Source organism: Myripristis murdjan, chromosome 15, assembly GCF_902150065.1.
Source record: "Myripristis murdjan chromosome 15, fMyrMur1.1, whole genome shotgun sequence".
NCBI classification, from domain to species: domain Eukaryota; kingdom Metazoa; phylum Chordata; class Actinopteri; order Holocentriformes; family Holocentridae; genus Myripristis; species Myripristis murdjan.
Genome location: NC_043994.1, coordinates 24,602,685 through 24,621,391, shown reverse-complemented (window position 1 = coordinate 24,621,391; position 18,707 = coordinate 24,602,685). Strand labels below are relative to the sequence as shown.

The 18,707-nt window shown below is 41.6% G+C and overlaps 1 protein-coding gene across 1 annotated transcript; it reads right to left on the bottom strand.

The window, feature by feature from the left end:
* Positions 1-12,447: 12,447 nt before the first annotated feature.
* npas4l (neuronal PAS domain protein 4 like) lies at positions 12,448-17,845 on the bottom strand. Its single transcript, XM_030070963.1, has 10 exons — positions 17,745-17,845; positions 16,546-16,709; positions 16,206-16,351; positions 15,996-16,095; positions 15,010-15,277; positions 14,817-14,926; positions 13,987-14,122; positions 12,786-13,875; positions 12,599-12,710; positions 12,448-12,476 (listed from the first exon to the last, which is right to left on the bottom strand). Exons 1-10 carry the CDS (start codon positions 17,843-17,845, stop codon positions 12,448-12,450), a joined length of 2,256 nt encoding a protein of 751 aa, XP_029926823.1.
* Between the last annotated feature and the right edge of the window lie 862 nt (positions 17,846-18,707).

Below are 18,707 nucleotides of genomic sequence, written 5' to 3'. Positions count from 1 at the left end.
CGGGAATGAAGTGAACTCTGTATATCCGTCCTCGGTGGAGCCATTCGCTTTTTATGCTTCACTCCGTGGTGCCGGGGATGTGAGCACAAGCCATTCACAGGCCTTTCTCCAGTCGCTCCCTAAGGTGGCCTGTAAAGTGCTGTAGTTGAACATCCCGACCGTTGCACGCCTCCCCAAAGGCTTTTTATGCGTGTAAGTGGCTACTGGAGTCCGTGTCAGTCCGCGGTGACATAAAGACAGGAGGTGACCTTTCATGTGGACGGACACAGTCAAACTGCGAATCAATGAGGGCGGAAAGACAAGCACTGGTGGGGACTGTTGCGCGTTTTGCTCGGAGGAAGGCGCATCTTTACCACCCACTAAACCTGTCACTCACAGCGAGTGCTCTTCCAGTGATGGCACTCTAACTGAAAGGCCACGCACCGCAGGAGACCACAGCCAAATTTAGATACACTATCTGCTCTCTAAATTAGGATTGCAGCCCAGCTAAAAATGCATGCACAGAATGAACGAATTCACAAAATGCAGTCAAGGATTCCCAACGTTACTGGTGTCAAATATCAGTTTTGTTGATACTGATGAAGTAATAATAATAAAAAAAAACAGAATTAAGTGTGTCAGATCATGCACTCCTTTATTACTAAGATACTTCTGAAGAACTCCTCTGATATTGAAATATTAATGTGCTTTTGCCGGCCACACATGCAATATTTGACTTCGGTGCTGCAGCATTTGTTTTTCCAGCGTGCTCTCGCCTTTTTGGTCTTGATTATTTAAAGAGCACATCCACAGAACAATTACTTCTCCAGTGAAGAATGCCCCGAGGACCACGGCTAAAGAAAATGTATGTTGGATGGCAATGTATTCAAGCCTAAAGTGATGTCATGCGTTGTTATTGGACTCGTAAATTTCAATTTGCACGTTCATTTTGGTATTTTGATTTCACTAAGGCGTTTTCGTAGCAATGAGCTGGTTTATTAGGACAGGATTTATTAGGCGTAAAGGAGGAATAAGGGTAAAATTTCTCAACAGAGGTTTTGAATGATTAAATCGCAAACCACTTCTCTCCCACTGTTCATACTCCCACCTCCTCCCTCTGCTAGTTTGTCTGCAACACTGACGACAGTCAATGCATCACCCATCTAAATCAGCGATGGCGTTACTGGCTATAATTTTTTATTTAAACTGACTCGTATGCCGATAAGCAAGCAGTGAAAAAGTTTTGCAGAAAGCAGTTTAAATGGATGTTAATGAAAACAAAGTAAGGACCCAGAAGAGCATTTTATTGGTCATTTAGGTGGAAAAGTTATTTTTTGGGTGCCCTGGGTGTGAATTTAGCCGACACATGTCATCTATCTCTCTTTGCTCAGTTAGGTGAAAAAGTTGGTGAGTTGGTGTGTCTTTGTATCAAAACCCCAATGCAATAAAATCAAAGTGACAAATCGATTCTTCATGAAATCATAATGTAAAGCAGGCCAGTTGTTGGGTGTCATAGTTTTAGCCCGGGGGGCTGACAGACTAAATGTAGGCACTGGGACTATAAGGCCATCTGTTTCGTTGTCCAGAGTTAACTTGTCAACTTGTCAACAGTTTGGGAACATAACCGAGGGAGCCTCTGTGTGACACGCTTGTTAATGAACCCCACAACAATGCCGAGCTGCAGAGATCTAAACAATTACTATACATATGCAGATTGTACTCAGCGACTGCTTGCGTATCTCTGGTGCGGGATAAAACAATAGAGTAAAGTGGAAACGAGAGAGAGAGAGGGAGAGACAGCGAGCTGAACACATTCCTGTCCTGTGGGTGCCTCATTAGTGGTGTGAGTCATCGTCGGTGCAGAAATCGAGTGAATGCAAATGAGATGTGATGGAAGGCATCTCCCTGGGTGGCACAGGCAGCGAGCACACCCTCAGCGACTACTGTACAATAAATCATCCCTGTGTCAATGCCTCAGTGTTCATCATCAAAACTCCCATTAGACACCAGAACACATACAACCCAACTCGTTATGCACAGATCAAAAAAAAAAAAAAAAAAAAAAAAAAAAAAAAACAGAGAGAGAGAGAGAGAGAGAGGGGAAAAGAACACAGGAGTGAGTCGTGTGTTTGTTATGTAGAGAAAACACACAGTGGCTCATGCTGAAGATGTGAGGCCGACAGAGGGAAAATGATTTGTTGACTCTTTGTTGCTCCGGCTCTTGGCTGCATGTGTAGTTTAGCCCTGCTATTATCTTCGGGGTCAATTTGACCTCACTGAGTGTCTAAATACATGACAATTATTATTATTATTATTTTTTGCTTCATATTTAATGACTGTTCCTCATTTTAATGGGCACATGGGTAGACATGAAATTAACATGATGATGTTTCTTCAATGCTCTGGACATATTTTGTATGCATCGAAGTTTCTTTGGGGTCGGTTTGACCCATGGGCTTTTTTGGCTGTATGGACCATATAAGAAATATCAACAATCCACACACATTTGCTTTAGCTGTTTTGGACACTGAGGAACCATAACATGCCATTTATAACCTTAAAAAAAAAAAAAAAAAAAAAAAACTTTTCTCTGCTTTAAGGCCCTCAGCAAACATAACCACACCTGTTGTACAGTGCCAGAACCACTGATAGTTAATGTGACATTTGGTATGTTTTATTTAAATTGCTGTTTAGTCAGTCAGCAAGACACAAAGTATCTCATACATAAACTTGGGCAACAATTTTTATTAAAATGATTTTCTCAGGGTTTAAATTACTGAGGTCAAATGGACCCCAGCTGATAAGCAAAAAATGTTAGTAAATTTGAGGTAACAGAGGGGTTAGGGTACCTTTGAGGGGTTCATCTTTTTTTGCAATAAAAGAGGGCACCGTGACCGCTCAGGTTCATTCAACTCTAATGAAATTGTGTTGGATTAGCTGCATGAAATGATTATTGATTTTTGGTTGTATACAAAATACATTGCAGTTAGTGTTTGGGTATATGTAATCTACACTGTGTGATGTATGATGCACAATAAAGTATGTGCAGCAAATCTATGTTCATATCAATTTCGAATTTATGTTGTGTTTGGCAGAGGGCCCAAAAATAATGTATCAGTCACTTTCTGTTAGGACCTCCACGGAGCGAATTCACCTCCCGCTCCTGCAGCAGCCCGTAGGAGGCTGTGTGTGCACGACATGTGACTGGGACTCCCTGCAGGCACGGGGTCACCGGGATCACTGTCGGCACATTAATCTGAGCGTACGATGAATAGATTAATGAGTAGGTACTGCCAAATTGTCATCTGGGTGGTGTGCTCTTCAATTATTGCCATTAGCGAGAGCAGAAATGAGCTAAATAGTGATTATCAGAATTGATGGGTCTTGTCTCTTTTTGTCATTTAAAACGGTTTTACATGTAACATGATTTAGAGACATCAGGAGACGGATGATGGATAAAAGGTGCCCATAAATGAAAAAAGCAAGTCAGGGTTCACAAATCAGAGGAAATATGCTTACCTCAAGGATATTTTAATGCGATCGTCCCCATAATTCAAAATCATGCCCATGCGAATGCAAAGTCAAGTGTGTGACATTGATTGTAAAGTGGCAAGAACAATCAGAGGTTTTTTTCTTTTTTTTTCCCACTTGACAAGGCAGTCTGCGAATTTCTGCACCGTATAATACAGAATATTGCAAATGATTGAAGGGACCTTACAAAAGGTTAGCCAAAACTGCAAAATGAGTGTGTTCACATGCACTTTGATATTTCCATAATATCTGGTTTGAAGGGATGGTCAGTGGTGGACTACACATTGCCACTCCGGTAAAAATACTGTTATTTGACTGCAGTAGAAGCAGAAGAACAACTGAAGTAAAAGTAAAATGTGTCTCATTTAAAATGTAGTGGGAGTAGAAGTGACTGAGTTTCTTTTTCAAAACAGTAACTGTGTCAGCTGTGATCTTCTCCATGCAGTTAGAGAAGGATCAGAGAACACACTTCAAACTACATTCTTTTAAAAGGGCATTAAGCAAAAATCGCTGAGGGTTGATTGAAGTGAGGACCTGCACTTTTCCCCACACTTATTCCAATTTTTTACCAGTTGAAGTTAAAAAGTCCTCACTGCCATCAGGCACCTGAAAAATTTCACTGTGTTTATGGGAAATTTGGAAAGGACAAAAAAGTAAAATCAGATTCCTCTTCTCATCTTTGGCCTGACCGCTCATCGTCAAAAGCTCCACGATTCTCAAGCAAAAAGTAAAAGTGAAATTATTTACCTTAAAAAATAAAATCAAAAAAGGACAAATACACAAAGAAGCTACTCAATTACAGTAACAAGAGTAAATGTGCTCAGTTAGGCTGCTAAAATGTGTATATGAGGTCCTTCCTATGAAAAGAGAATTGATTCCTCCTGAGTTTTGCCGGTGAGTGAAATTTACTTTCACATGTAAGAGTGGAGTGATCCAATCTGACCTTGACCTCAGTTTTTATTCCTGCTGCCCTGTTCGGCTGACTCTTCAGCTGCACCTGTCATCCTCCATTAGGCTCATCATCCATGGTAACTGTTAATTTGCTGGCACGACACACCGCTTCTGTGCTCTTCCTGGATATAATTCCACCGTTTTACCAATCTACCTTTACATCAGAAATCTAAGGCGCAGCTTTAGCAGACGTGGACTTTCTCACGACACGTTGCTGCAGCACCAGTGAGACCAGCGTTATTTTGTTTTCAGCAACTGGGATGACTTCACTTTGCTGTACAGTTGGCAGGATTTACTGGGGTCGAGACAATGTTATTATCCTAGAATGGGAACTAAAGCCCGCTCAGCCCTGCTGGAGTGGGTTTCTGTTGAAAATGCAAATTTAATCACAGTTACCGACCTTTAGGAACTCTAAGACCTTGATTGATTGTGAATATAGCACTCGATACTAAAATACCCATTTTTAACTGGGTTTATCATCCTGTGAAAAGCTGCAGTGTGAATGGGATTTCGTGATTATGACGGCATGGATGAGCTCGTTTCCTGCCAATTTGAAACCCAAATGCAGTTCTTCAGACATGCTAATATACGTATGTTAGCCAGGATGTGGAGGCTTGTAAGTGGTTTACCCCGTCTTCCATCTCATCATGTAGTCGCAGTACTGTATGCTCTGTTTCCATGGTAATGATCTGAACTTTTTTTTTTTTGCAGGAATACTTGTGATGCTGACATAAAGGTAAAACACCTTTGTCAGGGCAAGACATGTTGACACTTGTATGATCTTTCATCTGAAACACTTTGTGCACTCAAAAGGCACTCGGTGACTGTTACCCACTGCTTCCCAGCATGCATATGTCAAAAGTATTTTTTTTTTTGTTTTAAATCTGGAAAAGCCTCAAGATAACAAATAGATGAATTAACTGTGTTGCTTAGTAACTGTGGACAATAGCTTTTCAAGTTATCCAAGTGTTCATAGCCAGAGGTCAAGTAATGAAAAGGAAGAGTTTCACTGTGGAGCTGCAGAGGGATGTTCTCTTTCTGCTTATCTTCTACATGTCACTCTCTCTCTCTCTTATTCATCCTTCAAACAGCATAGCAGATCACCCACACACTGACTCCCACTATGCCAACTGTATTTTATGGAACTGTGAAACCACAGGAGTTTTGTCTTGTCCCCAGTGTTACCCAAACTTTGCTTCATGGACTGAAGTACATCAGAGAGGGAGAGGTTTCCTCTGTAGCTACTTGAGAGGTTCCGGCTCCTGCTGTGTTCACTGTTATTCAGAAATATTAATATCTACAGAACTGCACATATGTTAATCCCAGGAAATTCAGAGTATCCTGCGGAGGATGCATTATTCAGAAATGCAACCAGAATCCTGTCTACCTGACTTTGATTTTCAGCTTTAAACAAAAACCCCGTCGTCTGCAGCAATTGAACTTGACAGATGTAAAAGACAAAGTCGGCACAAAAACACAATCAGAATTTGTAGAGCAAATGTCTTCCAGAGTGTCAAAGGCAGGAACAGGAGACAACTTTAGCATTTTTGTCAAAGAGGCTCAGAACAATTATTTAGCTGCTTAAAATTTTCTTTTAAAGGATGAGAGGAGCCGCGACTGGAGTGAAACATCTTGCTTGAACATTGTCTCTGTTACGCGTGTTCTCAGGCCTCGCGCTCTTTGATGGAGTTACACTGTCAGGATTATTGATGAGGGCTAAACCCGAGTTAACTGACTGCTGAAAGGGTCTGGTGATTTGTCATGAATTTTAAACATACAGCCCCCACCCCCAACACACACACACACACACACACACACGGTCAAATCAGCTGATTTGACTGGACTGATGAATAATAAAGTGACTTATAAAGTGCTTTAGAAATACTGCAAAATGATTCAAATTCTTAGTGAAACCATTCATCCTATTGCATCCCAAAAAAAAAAAAAAAAAAAAAGACGCAGATTTAAAAACATAAAATAAAGTTTAAAAATAAAAAATAAAAAATGAATGGTAGTGCTTATTCCATGTTTGTCAGCTGAGTCTAAATGGTTCTTACTTCAGCCAATGACACGCAATAGTGTACCTTTAATTTACGCATTTCAAATATAATAAATAGAATAACAAAACAGGATATTAAGATATGAGATGAGGAAGATAAGGAAGATATGGTTGCGGCAGATCTCACATGACAACAACAACAGAAACACCTGGATGTAGCCCCATTTACATTCAGCGGTCACTTTATCAGGTCCACCTGTACAATCTAATCCAATCCAATCCAACTGTTGTGCCATAATGTTTCCTCTTCTGATGCCTATAATGCTCAGCTTTTCTTTTTGTCACAGTAATAGAGGTGTTCATTCACTTCTATGTTTGGCACTGAGCTCATAGTTAGTGCTACTGTTGGACTGGACTGCGTTTTGGTCCAGTTTCCACTATTCTGTCCTCCCCATTGTATGTAAATAGGGAGGACAAAATATTAGAAACACCTCTCAATACAATGTAGTCCAATACGAGACGTCTGCAAACTACAACCTCAATAATAAACCGAGAATTAAATTGACACATTCAACACAAACTGAACTTTATAAACTTTGTTAAAAGGTAGAATTTATGGCAGAGCTGTTGCCTTGAACTGCATTAGACTGAACAGGTGGAGCTGATAAAGCGCCCACTGAGTGTTAATACTCCATATATGAGAGTGAAAGTGATCATAATGAGTTCTGATTTCTCTGTATTGAGATTTTTGAACATGATGCGTTTTCTGTGCTGATGTGGCAGATCCATTTCTCTGCATGTTTCCATCGATTTTAGTGGCGCAGCTCCACCCACGCAGGGACAGACGATTGAAGGTGTCCGTTCCTCTGCATGTTGCTGACCCTTAAAAACCTGACGCATTGTTTTCATCAACAGTTGCTGCCAAGTTTTACCGCAAATCACTCAGCTGCAGACACTAAGTGTAGTATTAGTTTGTTCTCTATAAGATACATTGTTCTTAACTGTTTAACACCACCCACACACAGGTGTAGACAACTGCAGCTGAACACATGCATATACAAAAAAAAAAAAAATGTGGGTTTGTTTTTATGCCTCGTGGCGCTCTGAGGAAGGCTGTTGCTGAAACGTGTCACATCAATGTGGCCATGAATAAGAATAGTAAAACACAGGTAAACTCTTGTCCTTGAAAAAGTTTTTTTTGTTGTTGTTGTTGTTGAGTTTTTTCATTCCAGTGTTGTATCTGGATTCTTTATTTATAATGCTTACTTTGCAAGAGGATGCCTGGGGTCTAAATGTCTGGCTGCACAACAATCTTGATCACATTATCAGCATTATGGCAAGTAATCGCTGATCTTTTTATCAACGTCATTGCATGCACGGCACTGGTCCTTCAAAGATCAAACTGTGTCCTGCAGACATCTGGCTATACGCTGCTGAGTATTGGAGTTTCAGCACAGAGCACTGATTTGTATTGGGAGATTTTCCTTCCTAAAACCAGCAATATTGCTTCAGCAGATAATAAACAAAAAGCCATGAAAATCTCTTTGGGATTGCCACAAAGCCCAATATCACATCTGGCCATGTATTCTAAAATCCCTGGTGGAAAATTCCTCTATAAGAAAATGTTTTTTTTTTTTTTTTTTTTTTTTTTTCAATACACAGGTAATTCCGACAACAAAAGATAACATGTTTATCAAATCTTGCCACAGTGGGATGCTTATGTCTCCGGTACTGACATTTGCTTCGCTTTGGGCAGCAAACTTTTCCCTGAGAGAAATGCAGAAAATAAAACAAACTTTTTTATATGCAAGTAAGCTTCACCGTGAGGCTGTCGCTTGTATTCTTTTCCTTGGCTGGCTGGCCTTACTCTTGTGAATATCAACAGGATGTGTTGGCTGAGCATGACTGCAGTCCAATGTTGCACCGCGGCTGTGGTTTCAGGCATAGCAACAGGAGAAACAGGAGGACTGCTGATGGAACAGGCTGCGGTCTATTTTGGGCCTTTTTGTTTAACCCAATTACAGTGTCAGCGCGCTCCGACTGAACACCGGTCAGGTGTTGCGCCTCCTTTGAAAAGTGGGACACAGTGCAATGTTTTAGGCATGGAAATGCGATCCACCCAGAACAATAGCTTGCTGTTTTATACACTGAGGCAATGAGAAAATGAGGCACATGTACTTAACCACATCTCCTTGTGGAATGAGGAAAATGAAAAGCCTAGTTCAGGTTAATTTGCAGTAACACCAGAGGTCTTCCTTCTGATACTGTATAACATCCCTCTCTGACCTTGAAGGCCATTGTGTTTGTCACAGGCTCCATCTGCCAAACAATCCTCGAGCAAAATACAGATATCATATATTCATCAATTTCAAAATAGACCTCAAGATAAGCTTTCAACAGGGCCCTCAAGCTTGGTTGCACCAACAATAAAAGCATAAACTCACCAAATAAACGAAGACACAGCAGTGCCACCTGAGGCCCTGTTGTCTGAAATCAGTGTTATCAAATTCAATTCAGACTTTTTCTCCGCAAGGAAATGAGGTAATCATTTGAGAGAAGCCGGGGCAGGCGGTGAGGTAGGATATGAAACCGAGTTGCTTGTGGGAGGCATGCACGGCTTTGAAAAGAAACACATCCACAAGCTGCTCTGTTTTACTGCACTGATGTGCTGTTCCCGCAGCATCCACCCTCCAGCCATCCACCTGAGAAAGCACTTTGGAAGCTACTGAAGTAGGGCACACGACAGTTTTCCTTGTGTTTCCCTTTTGTCACTTCTGCCGCGCAACATTATCTTCAGCCGCACTGTCATTTCCCCCAGATATGGATCATAGGATCATCCAAATGCATTTCATCATTCATTTCCAAGGCTAGATCCCTAATTCACCACTCCTGTGAGGCATGGATTTTGTTAATTTAATCTCACATCATGTAATGTAATCTTTGGAGGACAGGACAGCCGTCTGTGTAATTAAGTGATGCATTAAACCCAAGTCACTGAGACAAAGTGAGTGTCTGTATGTGTCTGTGTGAGTGAGTGAGTGAGTGTGTGTGTGTGTGTGTCTGTGTCTGTGTGTAAGATAAAGACAGACAGAGCATATCTGCTTCACAATCTCTGTTTATACTGAACATTTCAGTGGTGTCCTTTATCTGTCTGACATGTCTCACCTTTTCCTTTATTTTTACAGTTTATTCCACCCTGGGCGCTGTTCTTATAACTTTGTTCACCAAGGCATATAACTTGTAAATAACACAACACAAACAGCCAATCCATCCATGGAGTTGCAGCCTTGTAAAAGGTTTGTACATTAATAATAGTACTTCTACCACTGTTATTTCTACAGTAAGTACAACTTCTGCTACTGCTATCACTAGTTCTAATAGTACGAATAACATTAATAATTTAAAAGTATTTTATTAATCTTACAGCAGGGAAATCCATTAATCACTATAACACCAAAAGTGAGAAAGAGTTGCAACAACAGCAGCACCTACCCAGACAGCCATGACACAATCTCACCCGAGGATATTACATAATATATCACATAATTTTAATCACAGCTGGATCACAGTGCCTCAGAGTCTTATTAAGCTTCGGATTGTGTTGTAAAATCTGCTAAAAAGTGCTGTGAGCGCTGAGTGTTTTGTCCCTGAGGGGAAGTCGGCCTCTCGCCATCTCTGTGGTCTTGATGAACGTGCCACTGTCACAGAGTTCGCATCACTTCGCCCAGGGGAAATTATCATTGTTCCAGGTAACAGGGAGTGATGCAGGCAGTTCCTGGCACAGCAGGTGTGTTTCCTGACTTATCATTGGGACTTGTTACGCACTTTATTTGCCATTGTACCCTTCAACAGACATCACTCTTAATTAGGTCTCTGTGGATGAGACTAGGCATCTGGATTGTTTGCTCATGAATGAACTGAATGATGTCCTTTTGTGCAGTCTGCTTGAATTTACACAGACACACACAGACACACACAGACATGCACACACACACAGACACCACGATTCTCTTCCACATTCCTTCATACTTAATTGTATAAGGAATGCTGCACAAAAAGCATGCAGATAACAGGACTCTAGCCCAGCCTTTTTTTTTTTTGGTGAGAAGCTATTAGAGCTATCACTCCATCTAGTGGTTGTTTCAATGTTTATGAGGAAGAAAAAAAAATCATGTGGGCACTGCATTGCACAAACTGCACCAGCAGCTTGTGCAGCATTTTTTCCCCATTCATGACATTAATCCTGGCCAAATGCTTCTCTGGAGCTACATCTTTATCTAACAACAGAGATCCATCAGCCACCTCGATGCCCGATCAATCCAGCTCTGTCTAACTCAATGAATTCATACATTGACTCAGCAGATGTGTATGAACAGGTAATTAATTCCTCTGTGTACAGTTTATATGCTCTCTTTGGTTTGATCAGACACAATATGTAAAAATCAATGGAGCACTGAAGAGCCCAATAGACTTAGTGCTTAGGCCGTTTATCCAGCTGCAATCTGATCAGCTGCAGGCAGAGCTCTGCTTTGGCACAAGAGCACATAAAAATAACCATTCAGATGACATTTGACATATATAACTGATCCTACAAAATAAAAAAAAAAAAAGGTGCCTTTTGAGTTTTTTTAGCACTGAAAATGGTGGCCCGCACTCACTGCTCCAAGGTGACCTGCAGTGTCACAGCTTAAGTTCACTCTGACAGGAACACTCTGCAGTTTGGCACTAACGGGCTAAAACTCGAATGTGACATTTTATTGCTTTTTAAAGGTATCAGTACGATCGACTCTGTAAAAGAGCTGTCACTGTATTTACTGTAGGAGTCAGAGAGAGGGCAGTGGTGTACAGACGGCGCTTGCAGGGAGCTGTCTAGTGCTGAAACCGCTCATGGAGGCAACATCACCCTGTCTGTTGAAGATACCGGTCAAGACACTGCTTATGTTCAACTCATTTTATTTGCATTTCAAAATTTTTGAGCCAGGCTGCAGAAATACTTCACATAGTAACACTGAACAATCAGCCATGTACCAATAATAATAATAATAATATTAATAATGATGATAATAAAAAAACAACAACTTAACTGCAAGTAACTTAAAGAGGACAAAACATGTAAAATGATACACACTGTGGTAAAGTAAAAATACTTTTCAAAACCGCATTAAGTCTTTCATTATATTCAAACTAAATAAATACAATCAGAAACTTCAGACTTGGAATGTATTTAGAGGTACCATTGAGGTAGGCGTTGAAACAAATAATCATCATCATCATCGTCACACTGACTGAAGTTGTGCACTTTATCCAGTACAATAGCATAAATGTATTAAAGGCACACTGAGAAAGTGAAGTACAAAGACAGATTAAGGACTACAGAAATTATTTCCCCCAGCCAAACACTGAGGAGTATCCCATACATCTGAAACATGTTTGTTTGCTTGTTTTTGTTTTAAGGCAAGTGTAAACCAAATATAAAGGATTGGATTTTAATTGCAAACAATAACTGAGCCCATCTAGGTAGACTGAGAATATAGGTCATATTTCTTCAAATCAGTATGTTGTTTCATTCATAAAATCGTTGTGGCAATGACTAATAAAGTGCTCTATAATAAATTGTGTATGCATTTAAATGAGAAAAGTATTCCCTGTTGGTGTGTAAGTGTTGTTCAACATAAAAAAGTACCTTTTTGTACAATATGAGACATTGATAACATAAAACACATTACAAAGACAGTAGTCCAAAGAAATGAAAACAAATCTCAAGTCTATGAGTTTGGTCCACTAGGAATAGTCGAGAATCTAGTTTAGATTCTATTATACATTCAAATAAATCATTTGGGGAAACTTTTTTTTTTTTTTTTTTTTTTTTTTTTTAGCAAAGATGTCCTTTAAAAGTCTTTGCTCGAACTCTTCTTTGATTCCACTGAAGAAAGACTGCCTTGACAATATGTCATACAAGTGGTAGTACAGTAAGTCATAGACTTATTTCAGTACAGGTTTTCTTCAACAAGCCCATCTGAAAGAGGAGGTAGAATGATATTAGTGACATGTAACTCCAACATCAGTCATTTAAACATATTGTGGACTTCATTATCATTAGTCATTCACTCAGTGGCTATAATGTATGTTAGAAATTACCTTGCTGGAGGCTACTGTGCAATAAGTGGTTGAGTTGATGCAACCCAGTGTTTTGGTCATGGCTTCCCAACCGGAAAGTGAAGGGATCCATGGCGATGTTGGCCGGGGTGAGCTGCTCTGTGGGCAGTGAGTCCTCTGGGATGGACGGCGAGAAGCCACAGAAATCCTGATCCACATGATAGGTCACGTTCCTTCCACACAACAAGCCTTGCTGGTAGCTGTGGGAAACAGCAGCAGAGCCAGACATGCTGCCTTTGCCTGCAACCACATCCAGGTCCTTCAGGATGCTGTCAAACACTTCATCCTCTAGGACCAGCTCAGGCTTGATGGGAAGGACTGTGGGGAAAGCGGGGCGATGGAGCCAGTCACAAGTAGAGGACAGGCTCCCTGTGGCCAACTGGGGTGTATTTTGGATTGAGCTCATGTTGCGGTACATGTCAAAGCTGCTGGCCAAGGAGGAGATCTGCTGAGCCAGGATGCTGATCTCCACCTGCTCCGTCTCGTTGTACTGGAAGGATCCCTGGGTTGTGGGAGATGGGTTGGGGGTAAGAAGGCTGGAGTGTAAGGATAAAATGGGATTCAATTGGAAAGAGCTGCCACCTTGTGGCTGCTCTAGAAGGCTGAGGTCATCTTGATGCAGGGTGCAATCTGCAGGGCTTTCACACAGGTCTGACACAGACAGGGAGTCTGGAACTAATCGAGCATCAGCTGTAGAAGCCTGGAAATTACAGGTTGGAGATAAGGAGGGATCTGGAGAGCAGGCACTGGTCATGCTGATGGCTCCATGGTCAAAGGCTGGCTCGGTGGCTGCAGGGAGGGACTCAGGGGGCGACTGGTGACAGGTGGGCCCCGCTTCAGGGTAAGAGTAATAGGAGGGAGAGCCCTCTGGGGAGGACAGCAGCTGATCTGTGTAGTCATGCACATCCATCAGTAAGTCAGGGCTGAGCTCCTCCGTCTGTAGAGGGGAGTTGGAGGAGGCTGGGCTGTAAGGAGGGGTGAAGAGAGCGAGGTTGTCTCCCATGGGTACAGGTGAGCTGTCACCTCGGGAGGAGGCACATGCCACAGAAATTATGTCTCGTTTATACCCCCTTTTAGTCTTGGCACTGGGCTCTTCACTCTGGCTATTAGATGACCTCTGCCTTTTTAAAAAACCCGTCGGGCTGTAGCGCTGAGAGTCAGGCCTCTGTGCAGCTGATGAGTGGCAGGGATTTGTCTGTGGTAATGGTCTGAAGGCATGACTGTTGATTTTCTGCAGGAGAAATCTGGCCTCCGTTTCGCTGTAAAAGCAGAGTACTGTGTAAGTAAAGTCAGTGTTTTTCACACAATGATGCATTCATGAACCAATATTACATAAAGCAGTCAGCTGAAAAGTAAATAGCTTTTCATACCTTATGATGTAGTTAGTGCAGCTGACTTCCTGGCGCTCAGAGTCTTTGCTGGCTCGAACATAGACCCATGTCCACGACAGATCCTTGTGCTGGAGCCTCAGCACCATCTCTACCTGGAAGCCCTCATCTGCCTGCACTGGGACGACAGGAAAGACACATTCAAGGTTATTATTGTGCACCCTCCAAAGTAGTAAACACTCAAAATTCATGAACTATGTAACACATACAGTATACTGTGAAATTACACCAGGCATCTGATTAAGTGCTCCACTGCTAAAAAGTGAAGTTTGAAAAATCAGCATAAAAACTGTGAAAAACTGCAATAAACACCATAAATGGTAAACAGCCATTCTCATTAAATGAGCAACAGCCATAATAAACACTGGAGGCTTTCTGTCTACCTATGGAGCCAGCATGACCTCACACCAACCTACTCAAACATTGTGCCACAATAGTAGTAAAATTTAGTTAGATTGAGAAAGGGGTTGAACATTTGACCTTAGAGGCCCACTTAGTATGGCATACGCATATGCTGGATAAGAATATCCACACTGCTAGAAAGAAGAAAATGTAGTTCTAGCAGCTACAATGTCATTTCCTTAGACATAATAATTGAAGGTTAAAACCCTCGTCTTTGAATGAAGAATAAAAATAACATGCTGGCAAACTGGTGATGAGCATTTTAGATGTAAAACTTCTAAATAACACAGACAAAAGATGCTTAGATGTCTCTTCAGAACCTAAATGCATTGTTTTTCATCTCAACAAGCCTTTACCAAAAGTGTCAAACCGGTTAATACTAGTTTTCATTCCATTAATTATATACTTACTCAGACTTTTATGAGAATTTGCACTCAAGGAGAGGTCTTCAGGGTGGAGGAGACTGTACCACGATCGACCAGACATTTCTTCGGCTGAATAGCCCAGAAAATAAAAAACACTGAAAGAGAAAACAATAATTGAGCAATATATCACAATGAAACAATTTGATTAGATCCATTTGAGATTGTATCTGCACTCTACCTGTCTGACAGCTGAGTGAAGGTCATGTCTAGTCTGTGGACGCTGCTGAAGCTCTGACAGAAGTGGGTCGAGTCTGTGCTCTGCAGGCGGTCGACTGTCGGGGTACAGAGAGCCACGAACAGAAGCTCCTCGGTCGGACAGGCTGGGGAAAAGACTGGATAGGCCCTGGGGAACGGCTGGAAGCTCCCTCGGACCAGCATGGAGCAGCAGCTGCCATTCTGGAGCCTGAAGACCTTGGACGTGTGCATACAGCAAACAAAGCTCCTCTCTGAAAAAAAAAAATAAATAAAAATAAAAAAAAAAATTGAGAAAAAAGTTGAGAGTGGAGTCATTAAGTATAACCTATAACCTCTAAGGAGGTTATAGGACAGCAGTTTATATAACTGAATTAGGAATACTCTGATATATGACTTGGAAGCAGTTTATATTAAATGTTTATCAACAATAACTCAATACCACCTTAAATCTGAGACATTAGTATGGTTGCTGTAAACAAATACGACCATTGCTGAGGTGACTGGAAGAATCTACCCGCATTTTTTTACATTGCGCCCCCAAGTGGACTTCGAGGGAAACTCTGCACAGAGCTAAAGCTGTCAGTGTTTCTTGCAACAGCAACTGGAAAGTGGTGCTGCAAAGTTTGTTCAATGAAACAATCACCTCAAACATGTTTAGTAGCAACACCAAAGAGAAAACTTGTAACCAAAGAAGTTCTTTCCACTTTTCAACAGAAATGTGGCTTAAATTTTTAGGAGCACAAGCACCAGTGTTATCTGTTTTGTTAGTAAGTAATCTCCCATTAGGGGAAATGTGGTTTGCAGGCAATACCATTTTTATGAAGCAGGGGGTACCAACTGTCTCAGTTGTCGTATTTGTTGCAGTAATCATGGAAAAGTATCACATTTAACTTGACAATGACATACTAATGTATTAAAAAGCCACCCATAACACATTTAAATGAATTGAATTTAATAATCTGATATTACCTGCTGATGAGTTGTTGTCAATGTCCAGGTTTGACTTCACAGTATCAATATCAGAGCGATCCACCATATCATACACAGTGTCTCCTTGAAGCACATCCACCTGGAAAAGGTGTCAATATTAGCAACCCCGCATGGAGAAGATGCTCCCAATATGAAGTACTTTCAAGAAATTCAATTAAAAGTTAAGCTGCATCGACTCAGCTGTCTCACCATGGAGTGACCCAGGTAGTCAGCTACGTTTTCTGACACATAGACCAGCCTCCCCTGAGTGGTGGTGACCAGGATAAAACCATGCAGGGCTTGAAGAAAGGCCTCGTATGGCAGAGAGCAGTCAGATCTCTCCCCAGCTGGGAATCCTGAAGGATGGAAGGAATGAGTTCAGGCTTAGGTACATTACATTCTTATCCGCAGGCTTTCCCACCCACTATCTTTAATATATTCCCCGAGGTTCCACCAACTTACTTTCATTTTTATTTGACAATAAAGCCACCTGAATTTCGATTAGAAGTTCTAAGATATTAAATAAATTAGTCCAACTTTGAAGACTTACCCTTGAAGAGGACAGACTTCCTGATGTAGGTGCAGATGGCAGCCATGGAGTGCAGGTAGGACAGACGCTCCTGTTCCTCCCGGGCGAAGGGCAACAGTGCACGCATGTTCCTGATCTCGCTATTGATGTGGTCCCGCCGAGCTTTGGACGCCCCTTTGGTGGATCTGTGAGAGACCATGATGGCTGAGGTCAGGGAATGGATGGAAACTAAGGAAACGAACACCAGGGAGCCACTTATTGCTACACTTCCCACACTTGCATTTCAAATCTATCTGAAGGCGCTCTGTGCAACATGGCGAGTCTGAGGAAAAAAAAAAGATAAAAAGAATAATTGGCCTGAGCTTATCTACTCTCTTTTCACAATACTGCCTTGTTAAAGAGCTCTGGTGTCTCTCCCTCACAAGCTGAAATGGACTTTGAATATCAAGCGTTCCTATAGAAACTGCTGATAGGAGAGCCTGTTGTGTCTGCAGCAGTAGAAATGAGGACTCTCAATAGACTTGTCTGTGTGATCAGTATCTGTCTGGGCCCATCCAGAGAGAGCCTGGGGTTTTTATAGCTGCGAGTGCCTCAGCGTGGGCGTCGCACACAAGGGGAGGCTGGGCTTCTGCTGCTCCTCCATTGCCTTATAAAGTGGGTGTCCTCGGAGCAGGGCGCCCCACGTCACAAGCACACAGAAAGTGCCACAAAAGGGGAATTATACCAGCCTGAATCCCTTCATCTCAGAGCACTTTGAGGAGACAGCCCTAATCAAATAGAGCTTTAGAGAGTTTATGCTTTTGAAGGATGCTATATAAATGTTACAGTAAAACTTCAACTCCCTATATGCCCGTTATGGGAATATTACAGTGATACCATAGGAAATAAAACACCATAAAGTAGGATAAGGTCACTGTAAACTTACAGAGAGCCACTATAAATCCCAAAAGGAGCATTATCACGGTATTATAGTGTTTTTTCCTTCAGGAGGCTGAGGTGATGTTCCATTTCTCTGGAGCATGATGGATACTAGTCTGAGGATAAGCTTGATTTTTTTTCTGTATTATAATGCTATCACTATGGCTGGACTAGAATGCAGCATAAGCCTGGGTAAAATAGCATTAGAGCTGCAGGTTTTAGCTCTCTGACACGGCATGTGTTGGTTCAGCCACTAGAGGACGTGGACCAGAGGCTAATGAGGATGGAAGAGTTGCACTGACCTGGATCTTCTGCAGACAGCCCGGCGCTGGCTCACAGTGCACTGATGCGAGGTGCAGGGAGCGCTTACATGACATTTACAGGAGTCGCAGCAAATACTCATTTTGACGGTGATGTGGCCACCTGATCTAAACAAGACAATTAAAAAAAATCAGTAAAAAGTTGTTTATGATGGTTAAAATATAATTTCAAACGTAGTCAATCTTGTACAACATCCTGTATGGTTACTATAAACAGTGATATCATAGGGAAAAAGTAGTAATAGCCTAATAAACCATGAAGTAAAATTAAAAAATAAAAACAATGTTGACGTCACTAAACTCACTATTTAGAGGCACACATGGCCTGGAAAGGGATTTTAAAGTCTAGTTTTCATGAGATACTCCTACTTGAATGAGTTAAAAATAAATAATAATAATTAATTCAGTATTTTGGCGTGTGAAATGCTACAAAACCACACTTCCTAGTGGAGAAGGTGGTGGAGCTGCTGAAGATGCGCGGTCCTCCTCTCTTACCTTCGCAGGCTGTAGATGCTGAGTGTGTGTGTCCAGCCCGTGTGTGTGTTGTCCCTCCTTTTATAGCCTAACTCCACGTTAACCCGATACCTCTGCCTCAGCTCCACCAGTGAGGAGAAAAAAAGAAAAAAGGGGGATAATGTTACTTGTTGTGACGCGCTGACAAATGATGGAGGGATATATATATATATATATACTTAAGTGAGCGCTAAAAATAACCCGTCACATTGGACCCAAGCGGGCTATCGATCCACAGCGATAGAGTGGCGTCACATATTACATTTCATTGATTAATAAATAAGAAATGTGGCTGATTAACGTGCGTAACTGATGGCGCAGCGTCACTCGCCGTAATAAATGGCAGTTACCGGTCCGCGGTGTGTACAGTTATTGTTAGGCGAAGTAACATGAGAATATTTTAATGTAATTTCAGTTTTGTATTCAGAAAAC